Below are 16,524 nucleotides of genomic sequence, written 5' to 3'. Positions count from 1 at the left end.
CCAGGGGAGACTCCTGTCCCCTGTGTGATCAAAAAGCAGAACTGCTAAATCTGCACTCACCATTTTATTTACACTTTCTCCCTCAGCTCCTCTAAGTACAGCTGAATTTTTTTAAAAATAATTCTCCAGTGCATCATTCCATTTAAACATATGTTTTTCTCTGAAGATCACTTACTTTTTTTCCTCTGAAGTGAACTGAGGAAACTTAAGTCACTTGCCTGACTCAATCACATTGAAACTGACTTGGGAATTCCTTTTGGGAAGTAGTAGGATATGGATATGTGTTTGGTTATCAGAATCTGACAAGGAGGCTTATGTTTTCATTTAGAGAAAAATTCCTCTTTGATTTATTCTCCTGTGTACTGAAATCATACCTTTTGAAGAATCCAGAATGCAAAGTGGAAAGGACGAGGAGAAGTTTGTGTTGTTCTCTGAACTGGTGCTTTTTTTGGGGGGGGGAGAGCCCCTTTTTATTGTGGAACAATTTAATGTTTATATGGCACCTATCACTGTGGGAATAGCATCATCTCAGCCCTAAAGAGTTCTAGAAAAACCACGGACACAGGCTAGAAGAAGCAGAACGTGGGCTTTTGGGTCTCATTGTTGGTAGTGGCATACACTGGAGTTAGCCAGGAGGCTGGATTTGCTACCTGGATCTGGGGCTGACTGGATCAAGCATTGGTTCAAGTCTTTTTCATGTATCTTCGCGCTTCATTGCTAGAACCCCAGAGTTCCTCATCAAGCCAGGAACCTGCAGCTGCTTTCAGTGACTTCTGTTGTATTTGTAGTCTGCATTTCCGGGATCCATGAAAAAGCACAGTGTTAAGTACAAGGCTGGGTGGGGCACTGAGTTTCCTTGAGGAAATGGGCAGGAGGAAGAGTCCCATTTTTAACTCTGGCTGTTTTCTATATATAATACCTGAACTCAGCGTAGTTTTCTGTTTTTCTGTCATTTTGAAAGAAGATCGAAAGCTATGGGTAGAACTAGAGACCTTTTCTTCAAGGATTTTAAGCTGGTCGGGGGGAACCTGCCCCATACCCTAAAGCGTGCCCCAGTCCTGCTGTGTGTCCCTCTGCTCTGATGTGGTGCAGAGTTGCTGCTTCCAGTCATATTTCACAAAGGATCAAACAGGTGAGCCGATTGTATGTTGTTGTTGAAATGTTGCTCTCAGAGCCTTCCTCCTGGCAGGAGCATAACACTGGGTTGTATTCAAATATATTAAATCTCCGTGAGATTTCAGACTCATAGTAATGTACGTCAATGTGAGGAAGTCACCTCATGTATCCTGAATGTTGAAAGTGGCATGGATTAAAGCAGTCTCTTTATTTAGAGGTAATATTTGATATTATGTCAGTGTATTGTGTAACAAGTTTCTTGATGCATTTAAAGGTCTTCTATCACTGAAGGAATGATAAGGCAATTCATTTTGATGAACTCTCACAGAGACCCTGAAAGTAAGCAAGCACAGCAAGTGGCTCAGAAGAGTTCCCTCCACTTGAGTTGGTAGGGTGGCAGAATCTATTCTCTTGCACGTATGTATGCTTGTATCATCCAACTATTTCTCTCCGCTGTTCCCCATCCTGTGATTTCCTTCCTTTTGAGAGTAGACGATGGTTACACGAGCAGAATTGGTTCTGACAGTCGGAGTCGTCCTGGGCCATTTGTTAGACCGATAAAATTTCATAGTAGGTAGGATTGAATATTATTTATAATCTAGGGATTTGGGGCAGCCAAATGTATCTTACATGACTGGGGGTGGATTTGGATCTAATTCTCAAGGAGACGACGATTTAATAATGTTTGCACCTCTCTCTCTTGAAGTGTGAGACACACTGTTAACATCTGGCTGGAGGAGGGGTGAGAGGAGAGGAGAGAAGGTGCTCACATATGCAAGTGAGCATCATGTCAAAACTAAGTCACAGAGAAGTGGCCCTCTTGTTCCTCTTCTCAGTCACTAGAATGTGTCTTGGAATGATATGGGACTTAAAACACCTGGGGTTTCAGAGAATCTGGCAAATTGAGGAGACTTTGTTGTGTTTGTGTTTGGAGCAGGCAGCACAATTACCTTGTTGACTTTTTCTGAAATTCACAATTTGAAGTGCATTCAAGTCTAAGATGTGAAGAGGCATTTGGGGTATAAGTTTTAGTTATCCAAGGTATTTATAGGAAAGCATCAAACCCTTTAATAACTTCTTTACCCCTCACTATGTTTTTTTTTTCAGCTGTTGCAACTCATAAGATGTTACATACATTTATTAATATAATGTGCCATGTAAATAAATGTTCCATCTGGCTCTCAGTTTATTTCAAAAGAACTTGTTTCAAAGGAAAGTAGATGAGTCTCTTCTACTCATTTGCTCTTCTTCCTAGTTTCCTGTTACTAATATTGGTGATGGTCAAGTTTATTGAGCATGTACTATGTGCTGGATGCTTTGCCAAGTTCTTTGCATGTACCACCGCATTTCATCCCGTAACAAGCTTCTATGGTGGCACAGAGGTGGGTTTTCTGTGTTGCTGAGGAAGCTACACTTTAAGATTTTTCATTTGCATAGCCATTTGTAAAGTTCGGAGAGGGCCCAGCTGTGACTTCACTCACAGTCCACAAATAACTACCTGCTCTATAAGCTTCAGGCTCCTCAAATCCTGGTCCAGCTCCTGGGAGATACTTGAAATGATCTCCATTAGCTGTGAAGACAGAAGTTAAGAAACCTGCCCCAGGTCACAGAGTCAGTGCTGGAGCCTGGCTCTAAGCCAGGCCATCTGGCTCCCAGCCCCCTCAGAGCACTCAGCACATGGCTACGAACCTGGGATTTTCTGAAGATCTGTATGAAAGTTCTGCCCCATATAAATATTATACGACTTACACTTAATTTGCCATTCTGTATTTTTAGTGTTCAAGTAAGTCCTTTCTTGCTTTAATAAAATTTCAAAGTGTCTTTCTTTAGAGTGAAAAGTTTTTGAAGTATTGGTACCTTGAATATATGTATATATAATTATGCATTAATCTGAATTTGAATGCTCATGTGAGAACCTACCAAGCAAGCTGCCAGATTCTCCTATCTCCCTTTTTTTCAGAGCTTTATGTGTTTTCGACTCCAGAGTAGGGAGGTGAAGGGAACGTTTGGGGATACCTGAAAGCTGATGGATTGGACAAAGGTGTGGACATGTTGACTCAGTCTGTTGCTATTTTCTGCTAGTGTCTAGGCAACTAGTTCTGGAAGATTGATGTTGAAAGACAACTAACTGGATTCCCATTCATCCACTGAGGCTCAGTATTCCAGCACTGGAGGATGGAGACAGTCATAAGACATTAAATGGGTTAAGCAGAAACTTTTTTTTTTGGTACCAAGGATTGAATTCAGGAGCACTCGACCACTGAGCCACATCCCCATCCCTATTTTATATTTTATTTAGAGACAGGGTCTCAATGATTTGCTACCGCTTTGCTGAGGCTGACTTTGAACTCATAATCCTCCTGCCTGCCTCAGCCTCGTGAGCTGCTGGGATTACAGGCGCACACCACTGTGCCCAGCTAAGCAGAAACTCTTATTGCATATCTGAGACACATTCCATATTTATAGTCCCTACTACAGGGTGCATGGGCATGTTGGTTCTTTCTTCTCTGGTGCTTAGAAAAATTGGTGTTCAAAGTGTCAAGCTTTATTTTTGCTTGTTAGAATTTCCTTTAAGGTAAAAAAGCTGGCTAATGATGTAAAAGTTTGTGCTTAAAGTGGTTATAAACTATGTAGATAATCTAGTTTATGAGTTGAGTCTACAGTGACTGTGAAACCAGAGGGTTGTTTAAATTCAGAATTGTATGGGTCCTATAGAGCTGAACTTGGTGTCAGTTAATAAATTGTTGGCTATAATAAAAACCAGATTATGAAATATCCTGAAAATAAATACAACAGCTCACAAAACTCATCAAGCCTCAACAAAGCCAGGATATTCTTTATTGTCTCAAAGTTCAATACGCATTTTCTTTCACACATATTGGCAAATTGGTAATCATAATTATCTTAGAGACACTAATTGTAACTGCCACAGCTGCCAAGAAAATTTGTCAGCATTTCTTTTCTAGAAGGAAATTTCACTTTAGAAATGATCATGGAGGGAAAAGGATTAATGAGAAAGTTCATTAGCATATTTGGCTGTAGGAACAAAGCAAACAGGGGATGCAGCCATGACTAATGGGTGAACCATCACCCATGTCCTGTGGTCATATGAATATTCTGAGTTGTAAGCTGGCTAAGTAACAAGGCTCTTTGGTTTCTGGTAAGCTTAGTAAGAATATCAAATTTACAAAACTGAAACCATAGCATATTTCTTCTTAAAGAATTTCGGTCTCAAGACAGTTTCTTAGGCGAAACATACTTACTGGGGATGTGTAAGACTACAATACAAACTGAGCTCCTAAATTAAATTAGATGGAAGTGTGACATGAGGGAATTTCTAAAACTGAGCAACTCTTAATGGGGAAAGGGAGAGACTTGCAGGAATTGAGAAGTCTTGAAATAAGGACACGTTTCAGTACCTTAGTACTCCATTAAAAAAAAAAAAAAAAGCCTGCAGTTCTCAATGGGAATTGAAGGTCAAACTCTTTTGAGAGTTTTTTCTCCCTGAGGAAACATTTTTTGGAATTAGATAAGCGTTTTGGAGAATAGGATTTGCTTTTCAGAATGAGGACTTTAAAAAATTTGATTGCAATACACAAATTGTGCAACCCAGGGGGATTCCTCTAGCTGAGGAAGTGTTTTGGGGCTCCTTCCCCCCCCCCAAGCAGAAGGTTCCTGAATGGTAAGGGCGCACTCAGGAGTATGTTAGAACTGCAGTTTTCATTTTAGAGAAACTAGAGTCTGTGGTGATGCAGCCACACAGCCAGGTTCATAAAATTGGGGTAGAAATCGACATAGGGTTTCATCCTGAATGTACCAAGTATTCATCTAATTTATAAATGAATACTCTGTGAATAGTGCATTCACTTATAGCTTCCAAAGAGGAGGCAGAACAAACCTCTTCCTGAGCCAGGCTACATTAACGTGTTCTTGCTGCCTTGGGTGGAATAGACCTTTAATTTTTGTTGGATCAAAAGTATAACATTGCTGAGTTGAAAACTCAATGTGAAATATTTTCCCTGCTAAAAGAAGAAATGCCCAGGTACTATAGCTTTCAGTTCATTGTGCTAGAAAGAATGGAGGGAAAAGCAGTCTCACATATAAAAATTTGATTAGGGTCCTCTTATTAACATCTTTGATATTGCATTGATTAATTTCTGAAAATACAATGGTGTTCTTCATTGTTTATGTATGAGTTTTGAGTCCTCCCACCATGTTATCTAAAATTGCACTACCTGGGAGTTGTGTTTTAGGGACACTGATGTGTTAGCTCTCTTAAGAGAATCTTCAAATTGAATTTTTAATGAAGATATTTTTAAAGGATGAAAGCAAGTTTTAAAATACAGTAATGGTTAAAAAGAAAAAAAAAAAGCCATATTGCTGCCCTAATTTGGTAAGAAGGATTAGACAGTTCAACTATACAATGTCCATTTTTAGAATTCACTATGTAGCATCTTGATTGAGGACTGAGAATTATTGAAGTGGTGTTCATTTGCTTTCATCCTTTGCACATCAGCTGGGCAGAATTCCAGAGGAACAGAAATGTCACATATACAGTAATTTCAGAACAGTTCTTTAGGTTGCTACATAAACCTGCTTAGAATACCATCTCCAAACCTGAGCAGAGGACATAAGAGAAGGTGAAGTTTGGCCTGTAATCTATACAAAGATCATTTCATCTTTTTTTTTTTTTTTAACAAAACCAGCTCCTCAATTGTGTGTTAATTGAAATCACTAATATTATTCATTAGGTATTTGGATAAATAATTCAACTTTATGGCTACTCTTAGTCATCATCAAGTATTTTCTTACAGTACTTCTTAACTTTGTACTTCCTAAAAGAACAAACTGTGTTTTTTCAGTTTTTGAAAAGTTTGAATAGACTTTTAGTTCAAACGTAGTCATGTGGCCAAGATGCTGGCATTTTGGCTGTTCTCCCACCTCCCTGGCTACCCCTTCTTAGCCTTTTTGGCTGGTTCCTTTGTTCTTCTCCAGTAATCATAGATTAGGTTGTCCCTAGGCTCCCGCCTCCCACCTCTTCTAACGCAGCATGCCAGGGCTGTGGAAACCACCTGAACACTGACTTCCGATCCAGCCCTCATTTTCAGTGGCTGCTTCATCTTTTTGTGAATGTCTAAGAGGAATCTCAAACTAATCTCTCTAGAACCAAACTCTGAACTCAGTGTTCTCCATATATGCACATATATAAATGGCAACACCATCTTTCTGTTTGCTCAGGCCAGAAACATCAGGGTGTTTCTTGATTCTTCTTCTTCCTAATACCCACAACCTACCTGTCAACAAATCATATGTCTCTACTTTCAAAACCTGTCCAGAGTCAGTCTGCTGGTTACTACACTCACTATCACCTGTATCCCTTGTTTTCACTGTTTTGTGTTTTTGGTTTTGGCCCTGGTGTCTCTGCGTCTGTCCTTGTCCCTCTAGAGTCTGTTCTCACTAGCAGCTGAGTGAACCTTTCAAAATTTAAGTTAGTTGATGTTATTCTCTGCCACAGACCATCACCCTTGGAATATAAACCTCCAAGTCCCCCAAATGTGCCACATGGCCCAAATACGATCTGAACCTTATCCTGCCCTTATCCTATCCCCACAGCTTGTCCCTTTTGCTTACTGCTGCAGACGCATGGGTCACCTTGCTTTCTTCTGGAGTGACAGTAAGGACTTCCTCAGAGGCACACTTTCCCCAGATGCCCACATGGCTTGTTCTCACTTCCTGCAGGTCCCTGCTCAGATGTCACCTCATCAGCGAGGTCTGACCATCCTTTCCTTATATCTCCCTGCCTGCAGTCCCCAACAACATCTTGAGGATGGGTGTATAGGAAACATTTCTTTATTCTTCTTGGACTAAAGCAGAATTTGCATGAGGGCAGAGATTGTTTTGTTTGGGCAGCCAGAATATACTGAGTGCACAGTAAAATCTCAGTCGATATTTAACTGGAAAAAAAAAAAAAGACAAATATTTAACTGAATGAATAGATTTTGGATCCTTTTTGTTTTCCCTGCAAAGATTGTAATAATACTGTTTTTTGACAGTTACATCGGTTCTTAATAATTTTCTACATCATCCTGGATAATTTCATTTTAATGTCTTTCCATTAAAAAGCCTTAGCTGTACACGTTAGAGGTTTTTGGAAAAGTGTCAAACTCAAAGAGAAGGTGCAGGTATAGTATAGTGAACACCTGTGTACCTGTTACTGATGCTGACATTTTGCCACGTTTGGTTCATCTCTCTGTATCTATGTTTATAAAAGCCCCCCCGCAACTCTTTTTGTGTCTGTGGTGCTGGGGATTGAAGCCCAGGGACCCTTCATGATAGGCAAGTACTCTCACTGAGTTGTTATTTCCAGCCTCTTCAGAACACTTGAATTAGTCATAGATAGAATGACCCTTTGTGCTTTTAAATGCTTCACAGAATATATTTTCTAAGAATAAGGGAATTCCTCTTCGTGTCCACGATATGGATATTTTTTCAGAACATGTTGATATAGTAGTAATGCTTAATTTGGAGTTCATATCAGGTCTTTCAGTTGTTCCTGTAGTGTCCTTTGTTGTTGCAAATCCAGTATCTAATAAGATTTTATAATCACATTTAGTCGCCATGCCCTCTTATTCTCCTTTAATTTAGAACATAGTTCCTAAGCATTTACTGGTCTGTCATGACTTGACATTTTGAAGACTGCAAGTTATGTATTTGGCATGTTGTCCTTCAATTTGTAAACTGAATTAAATCATAAGAAAACAATTTTGGCAGGAGTATAACCAGGTGGGGTTGTTTGTTCTCAGTTTGCTGTGCCAGTGGCCATGTGGTGACATTTTTCCTGATTGGTAATGCCAGTGTGGGCCCCTAAGGTAAGGTGGTGTCCACCACGTTTCCATATTGTGAGAATGCCTCTATTCCTTTTGTAGTAGAAGATTTACAAAGTGATACTTTGAGACTGTGTGCTCCCCTGGTCCCCAATAGCCTTTCACCCAGGGATTTCAATATCTATCAATGATTCCTGCCTGAATCAATTACTATGGTGACTGTAAAATGGCAGTTTTCTTTTTTCTATCATTCCTTCTATATTTATTAGTTGACATAGCTTTCCCATCTGTCTCCCTCCTGTTTAAAAGTCATTTTTAGTGACAGTGCAAATTGACGAATTTTATTATATTCAGTGTGTTATAATCCACACAGTCATTCATTTTGATATTCAAAGTGTCCCAAATTATGCTAAGGGGAATTCGGTATCCCAGCATGGATGAGGAAAATAACTGAGGCTTCTTTTCTTTGATACTAATAGGCATTTGAGGAGATTAAGGAATCTCCTAATAGTTGTGTAACATTGAAGGGAACAGATAGAATGATAGAATCTTCCTGGGGGAGATGAAGAGGGCTCAGGAGTCCACGGTGAACCTCCTTATTCAGCTGGCTTCTGGCCAACCATGAGATAAATGATCATCCCTATCCTGAGTAAGACACTTGGGCAAAGTCTAGGAAGACATGGGTGTGTCACTTCATAGTGGACCCTAAAGCAGCTCCACTGGGAGAGATTTTTGGACTTTTTTTTTTTGTGTGTGTGTGTGTGTATTTACTGACCTTGTTCTTTAGTACAGTCTTGGGATCTATAGAATCAGACTTTGGATTGAATCCTGCACGTATTCTGAGTGTTTCAAAGTTTTCCCTGAGTGATCTTAATGTCTCAAGTTTGGAAAGAAATCTCTTCAGTAAATAAGTGCTTTAGTAGACAAATCCTCTGGTCTGTTGGGTTTAATTGAGCCCAAGCTCCAGGGTGTAACCAGTGGTTTAATTGTAAGTGACCCAGCCTCCACTCTGTGTGCTTTTCAAAACCTGGTTTGGATTAGACTAGACCAGCCTTTCTCTAGGAGGATGCATTGGTCCCGGGGATGAAAGGTCAGACTAATAGCTGGTGAGCCGTCTTCCTTATAGATTCTTTGTACTATAGGATTTTCATGACAGGTGTAAAAAGTGGGGAGTAATGGAAAATAATAGATCTTATAGGGGGGGAAAAGGGCTGCCTTTTACTTGGCTTTTATGAGGGGAATGGAATGTCTTTGACACCCACCTCCTACTTTATAGCCATTATAGTTATACACAAGTGGTATACCATATGGATCCTGCCCATGAAAATTTTATGAGCCATCCTGGTATTGTTTCTTTCAAACATGCTTAAGTTCTGCTGTCTACAGAAACATTCAGTGTGGCTGTTGTTTAAAAACTAAAATCAAATGGAGGAGATGCTGTTCCATCAAGCATATTTACATAAAGCACAAAGATTAGTGACCTGAGTAGGTGGGCACCATAAGCAAGAGTAAGTTAACTCATGAGCAAATTTGGAAACTGTGTAGATAGTTTGAGTGGCTGTGAAGTATGGTTCACTTCAAGAATGAAATATTTGCAAAGTGGATATCTGGGTTGTCCGAGGTATGATTATATACTACACACAATACTTGGTATCTTCTGGTGAGGTTTCATATTGTTTTCTCTAGTGTTTCAGTGTTCCTTGAGTACTTAACACAGGATTATTTGACAGAGTTGAGCATGCTTACATTTTTCTGGTGTCCTGGCTCTAGTGTGGAATTTATTCATAGAAAATGGTATTAGGATTCCACTGATAGTGGTTACTCCAGAGATAAGTAAATAGGCAGAGACAATGATGAAAGGCTAAAATATGTCTAAAGAAATATCATGGGCAGTTTTGTTAATTCAGAGTTTTATAATGCTCTGATGCTAAAGCAATGTCATTTAATTGGTTCCTTTTAGAAACAGGTTGTCCTATCTCTTCGGATAACAAAGGAAAAGAAAAATGGAGACTGGGTGTTGTTCCTACTGATAAATATCTCTGCTATACACCATTGCTTATCCTTAGCAAATAGCAAAATGTGCATTCTTACTTAATTTTCATAACGCATAACAGGTATAAAAGCTATTATTAAGATAACTAAGACAACCAAGTTGAAGTCACCTAATTGTAGCAGAGACAGACTTTGAACTCAGGTCTATCTGAAGATAAGACTTTTAAAATAAGATGTTCCCCTTGCAGACAAATAATACTTTCCACAATGAAAAATATTTTAAACAGAATTTTAAAAATTGAAGATACCATAATCTCACCTCCCAGAGAAAACACACCTTTAATATTTTAGGGGATAGTGTTGATTATAGGTTTAAGAAAGTGAGCTTAATTTAAAGGTGGTGAAAGGCATGTGGAAATTATTTAAAGTGTAACATCTTTTCTCCTAAAATGTTAGTTTAATAACCCCAGGCCCTCACCTTAAATCATTAGACAAATACATAGCTTAATTTGACAGTGAAGGCTATTATTTGAAAGCCTGATTTTTGTTCTACACATGGGTGCCAGAACAATCTTCTTCAAGATTTTCAAGTCTCCTCTGAGTGCAGATGTGTTTCTGGATTTCCTGCTGCCTGCACACTAAAATAGGAGCCCATTTCATTTATCCATCATGGTTTTCTGACCTTTGCAGTTACATCAGTCCCTGGCGAGGGCCACAGAGGTGTTGCCTTTGGTCCTATGCGAGCCCTTCTATTCTAGTCCATTATGTATCTGAATAAACCTTTTCTTTTTCTGGAAGGTTTCTTGTATATCATGGACTCTCTCCCACCTGCCAGCTCTCACTTTAACCTCTGTTGCTTCATGTCTAGCTTTAAGGCATCAGATGGTATCATCTGCTGTCCTTTCCAGCTCTCACCCTCACTAATTCTCACTGCCTCCTGGGATGTCAGTGAATATGTATGTGTCTGTGATTATCTAGCACACATCAGTGAACCAGCAACTGAGGAGGTGCCTGAAAGAGTTCCCTGGCATGTCGTGATTTGTACCCTCTTGTAATTGTGTTTGAAGACCCAAGAGGTGAAGGGCTCCAGGGGCACATAGCCATAAAATGCTTGTTCTCTGTAGTGAGGGGTAGATGCGGGTGTAATGTTCAGTGGGATCTATGGGGAGAACTTTGCCATATTTTGTGGATGTTCACTGAATGCCTAGAGATTCCTTGTGAGGCTCAGAGAAAGGACAGTAAGAGTGAGATGGGAGCAGAGGAAAGAGTGGTCAAGAGGTTTATGTTGAAGAGAATCTTGACATTGGGCTCTTAGAGGTACAGCAGTTCTAAATGGTGGCAGGATCTAAAGGGTGACTGCCTTGAATAGATTGTAACTGAGATCTTTAGATTGGGGGTGGTCAGAACACCTTGAGGGCAGAGTTTTAGAAGTACGTTCATGAATAACATTAATTCAGGGGGATCCACAGGAGAACACGTGATCAGTGTCATACCTGGGTTCATGTCCGAACTTATCAGCTTTGTGATCGTTTTAGTCATCTTTTTGTTTCTGTGATTAAAATACCCAACAAGAATAATTTAAGGGAAGAAAAGGTTTATTTTGGCTCAAGGTTTCAGAGGTCTTAGTCCATAGACAGGTGGCTGACTCCATAGCTTGGGGCCTGAGGTGAGGCAGAACATCATGCAAAAGGGCATGTCCGATGAAAGCAGCTCAGGACATGACCAGGAAGCAGAGAGAAAGCTCTGCTCACCAAGGACAAAATATAAATCCCAAAGCCACACCCCCAGTGACCTATTTCCTCCAGCCACACCCTATCTGCCTACAGTGACAACCTAGTTGATTCACATCAATGGATTAACCCACTGATTAGGTTACATGCACTTCTGAACATTGCATTGTCTGACAATAGGTTTTGGGGGGAATACCTCATATCTCAACCACAGTAATGATGCTAAAATCTTTGATTATGGAAAGACCTATCTCAGAGGTTATCACCAAATAAATCATTATATATGAAGGCTTCAGTGTTTCCATCAAGTGTTACACAAATGCATCTGTAGTGGTTTTACCCTTGTGGACATGGCCTCTCTCTTCAGCTTCCACCATTTATTTCCACAGACTGAGTCCAAGCAGGAATGGGGACCACCCCTCCGACGTCTCTGGTAGGAGAACCTCAGACCATGTTCCATTCCACCTTCTGTTCAACCTGTCTTCTGTTACTGATTCTCTGACAGAAACTTTCTGAAGAAGTTACTCCTGTATTCTCTGGTTGGATTTGTCTCTGTAAGGGAGCATGAAGTTGGACTTATCCCTGCATCTGTACAAGATTTGAATTTAGTAGCAACGACCCGTGCCTGTTATTTGTGCTGCAGGAAAATCTTTTTTTGTGACCTTTCAGTTAGGTTTCTCTTCTGTTTACTCCCATCTGAAGAACTGTTTGGATTAATGGTGGTACATTTGGAATTTACACAGAAGAAAACATAGTGTTTACTGAGTCTGGAAACCTTCAGTAGCTTCTGATCTTCCTCAAGTGATGTTAAAAATATTCATTGGTTTTCCACCATTAGGAGATGCTTAAAGATGAGGACAGTTCCTTTGAGAAAAACAGCCATTTTTAGTTTCAGGCCTCTCCAATTCATAGTTAAGAGTAAGGAAAAGCAGTTTACATGCATTCACTATATAAACTTTGTAACAATACCTATTTGTAGACCTGCTGTCAGCATTATTTGTGTTATTCTTTGTAAAAATGCCTAAAATAGTGCCTGTGCATTGTGCATAATAAGTCCATGGGAAGCCTTGCTGGTGTAGCTGTGGAGCAAGGATCTCCAAGGGGAAGGCCTCTGGAGTCCTTGGCCTGGAGGCTTGGAGAAAAGGCAAGTATGTGAGCCAGAAGATTTGGGCAGAGTGCCAGTGTTCAGGCTAGATGGTCTGAAAATGAAATACTTCTCTGTTGTTGAAATGTCAGTCTATAGCCAGGTAATAGAAACAAATCTATGAAAAAATAACATATCACTTTCTTTAGCTTGTCCCCACCTCTCCGATGTACTAAATTCTACCCTTCTTAGTAACTGTCATCCTGTGACCTGGACTAAGAATCTGCTTCTTCCCGCTTCCTCACCTTTTACAGAAGCATTATTTAATCCCTGCTTTAAAAAAAAATTTACAGTATGTCCTCTTCCTCTCCATCTCCTACTTCCATTTCCACGGTAGGAGAGGGCTTGCTGCAAATCAAGACACCAAAAAATACAGACATTGCTAAAAGAAGTGAGAAAGATCTAAATAAATGGAGAGAGTTGTTATGTTCATAGATCAGAAGACACAATAGTACTATGATATAAATTCTTCTAATTGATCTGTAGACTCAGTAAAAAAAATTGACAAGTTGGTTCTAAAACTCATGGAAATATGAAGGTCTTAAATAACCAAAATCACATAGAAAAAGAACAAAAAGCGTGGAAGATGTATAATGCCTAATTTCAATACTTAGTGTAAAATTACAATCATCAAAGCAGTGTGGTATTAGCATTAAGGCAGACAAATAGATCTATGCAACATGACAGAGTCCAGAAATAATAGATCTACATACTTCATTTTGATTAAGATGCCAAGGCAATTTAATAGGAAAACAATAACCTTGTCAACAAATGGTGTTGGGACAATTGCAAAAACAAAACAAAACAAACAAACAAAAAAAACCCCTCATTCTTACCTCACATGCATTAGAAATGAACTTGAAATGATTTATGCACATCAATGTAAGAGCTAAAACTTCCAGAAGAAAACAAATTATTTTACCTTGGTTTGGATTTCTTAATTTAACTTTCCTTAAATACAACACAAAAAACATGAAGTTAGTGAATTGGATTTCATAAAGACAAAAACTTTTGCTTTGCAAAAGATACTGTTAACATAATGAAGAGGCAGATCGAGAAGATATTTGTAAAACATACCTGATGAAGTATTTGTATTATAGAGTGCATAAAGAACTCTTATAACTCAGTGATAAAAAGACAAAACAACCCATTTAGAGCATATGTGCAGGATTGGAACAGATACTTTACCAACAAAGGGAAATGGCAAATAGATAAAAAAACTACTGAACATTTCCTAGAAATTGGCTAAATGTAAGTAAAACCACAATGAAATACCTACCCCTCTACACCAAAATGAGTAAAATGAAAAAGATGGAAAAAAAAAAAAGATTGGCATGAGCACAGAGCAACTAGAAAGCTGTTGTACTGCTGGTGCAAGTGATTTAAAAAGTTTGATAGTTTCCTAACAAGTTAAACATACATCTACTGTATCACCCTGACATTGTAAACACCTGCATATGAATGTTCATTGAAGCTTCATTTACAGCTGCCCAAACTGTGAACAGTCCTGACATGCATCAGCAATTGAGTAGATAAAATAACTACAATATGTCCACAATAAAATACTACTCAATTTAAAAAAAAAGAACTATTGATATATGCAATCAAGGATGAATCTCAAAATGATTAGCCTGAGTGAAACAAGCAGGAAAAAAAAAGAATACAGAGTGTATAATTCCATTTCTGTAAAACTCTAGAAAATGCAAGCTGATCAATAGTGACAGAAAGCACATCAGTGATTGCCTGGTGTTAAAGAGGCTTGGGGAGCCTTTTGGGGTTGATATTTTAGGGTGTTTACTATCATGATTGTGGTATTGGTCTCATAGGTCTATTGAAATAGGTAGAAGAAATAGGAAGGAAACATAAAGGAAGAACAGGGAAATACGATTTAAATTCAGCCGTTGTATGTATTTTTCCAGGCCTATTACTCCCTAAGCTGTTTTCTAGACTTGATATTCCCAAATTCTTGAGAAATATGTAGATCTACAACTCCCCAATAAAAAGACTAGGAGAGAGATGGTATTTTGAGAAACATACAATTTAGAGGACTTTCCAGTACTACCTACCAATCAGATAATGAAGTTCATGTCACCCTAAGGATCCTGAGATTGACCAGACCCCCAGAAACCATGTCGAGATTACTAGATTCATTCCTACTTACCTTCTCATGCCCTGCCCCTCACTAAGTCTCCTTTAAAAGGAGAACTCCCAGACATCTCATTCTCGAAGCCCACATTCTCCCTCTAATGCAAATTCTTTGCTTTACCCCAAAAGGCATTTCTCTCTTAATCACCCACATTCCTCCTTGAATGTGAATCTACTTTCCTAAATAAAAGTCTTATGTGTTGTGGTTTGGATATGAGGTATCCCCCCAAAAGCTCCTGTGTTGAAATAGGAATGTTCAGAGATGAAATTTTTAGATTTCGAGAGCTATAACCTAATGAGTGGATTAATCAGTGTATCAATCCTAATTTAATTAAACCTAACTTGATGGATTAATAAATTGAAAGGATTCCTATACTAGGCAGTAACTGAAGGTGGTGGGCTGCTGGGGACGTGCCTTCAGGGACTGTATCATGTGTCCCGTCTCCCCCCCCCCCCCCCCCCCCCCCCCGCCTTTCCTTCCATTCCTTCTGCTTCCCAGCTACTGTGAAGTTGGCAGCTTTCCTCCACCATACCCTTCTACCATGATGTTCTGCCTCACCATGGGCCCAGAGCAAGAGCCAGCTGACCAGGGACTGAACCTCTGAAACCATGTGTCAAAATAAACTTTTCTTCCCCAGGTTCTTCTTGTCATGTATTTAGATCACAACAAATACACTAAGCCTCTGACTGGCATTTGTTGAAATTCTTTTCCATCATGTATGCCAAGAACCCCACTGGTCCTGAGTTGGGGTCTCCTTTCGCTATGGGATCTCCTTGAACCCTTCTTTGGAGACGCCTCTTCTCCTATGACACTGTGGCTGTTATAACTCAAAAGTCAAAGGGGAAAAGGCAAGCTCTGTATTTCTTTGCTTTTATGTATTGCCTAGAATACACACTTGCTTATAATAGATACTTTGTAATTATTTCCTATAATGAGTTTATGTTTAAATAAAGGGGGGGGGCAGGGAGAGTGGACTAGGAAAATGTGAGGAACCACCACAAATTCTATAGCATAAGCTTTATTTACTTAAATTTGGCAAGCTGGGACCCCCTTTCCTTTTAAACTACTTCAGTGTTTATTTTCTTGTCTTTAATAGACTGGTTTCTAAAAGAAAACACTAAAATAGAACAGCGTTTTTGATCTAATGGTTTAGAGCCCTAGGCTTATGCAGTTTTACATACAGGGGGAGGCCTTGGGTCACAGACAGGCCAACTTTGCTTTTTATAAGTGAATAAATCAGGACCTAAAGTTTTCAGAACCTGATTGATACCATGGTGTTGGCCTTGACATTACATCGTTTTAATTTCTCTTGGCTTTCCTGTTAATTAATTAATTCTTCTTGGCAGATGTGTTCTCCAAATCCCACTGCCACTCCAGTTTGTTTTCCTGCCTGATTCAGAGAGAGGAGGGAGATTATTTCTTTTTTAAGGAAACCTGACTAAACAGAGCATAAACTATTTATAGCAAGACTGATTCTGCTTAATAATTGCTTCTGTGTTCTGCTGGAAATTACCTTAGTCACTTTGCCATTGGAGTCATATGTTACTATTTTTAGAACTTCCAAGGGGAACG

The 16,524-nt window shown here is 39.3% G+C and overlaps 1 protein-coding gene across 2 annotated transcripts in view; it reads left to right on the top strand.

Moving 5' to 3' along the window:
* Positions 1-16,524, top strand: part of Mcc (MCC regulator of Wnt signaling pathway) — a 261,754-nt gene that overhangs the window by 61,770 nt on the left and 183,460 nt on the right. The window contains exon 1 of one of the 2 annotated variants that reach the window (XM_076856651.1): positions 959-1,132. The exons of the other annotated variant lie outside the window; for it this stretch is intronic. Coding sequence (XP_076712766.1) covers positions 1,082-1,132 — 51 coding nt within the window. The 5' untranslated portion in view covers positions 959-1,081. Of the gene's footprint in view, positions 1-958; positions 1,133-16,524 lie in introns of those variants that run through there. 2 annotated transcript variants of the gene reach the window in all.

This window comes from Callospermophilus lateralis, chromosome 5, assembly GCF_048772815.1.
Source record: "Callospermophilus lateralis isolate mCalLat2 chromosome 5, mCalLat2.hap1, whole genome shotgun sequence".
Lineage (NCBI taxonomy): Eukaryota > Metazoa > Chordata > Mammalia > Rodentia > Sciuridae > Callospermophilus > Callospermophilus lateralis.
The sequence above is the reverse complement of the archived record's forward strand: the minus strand, read 5'-3'. Positions and strand labels throughout refer to the sequence as shown.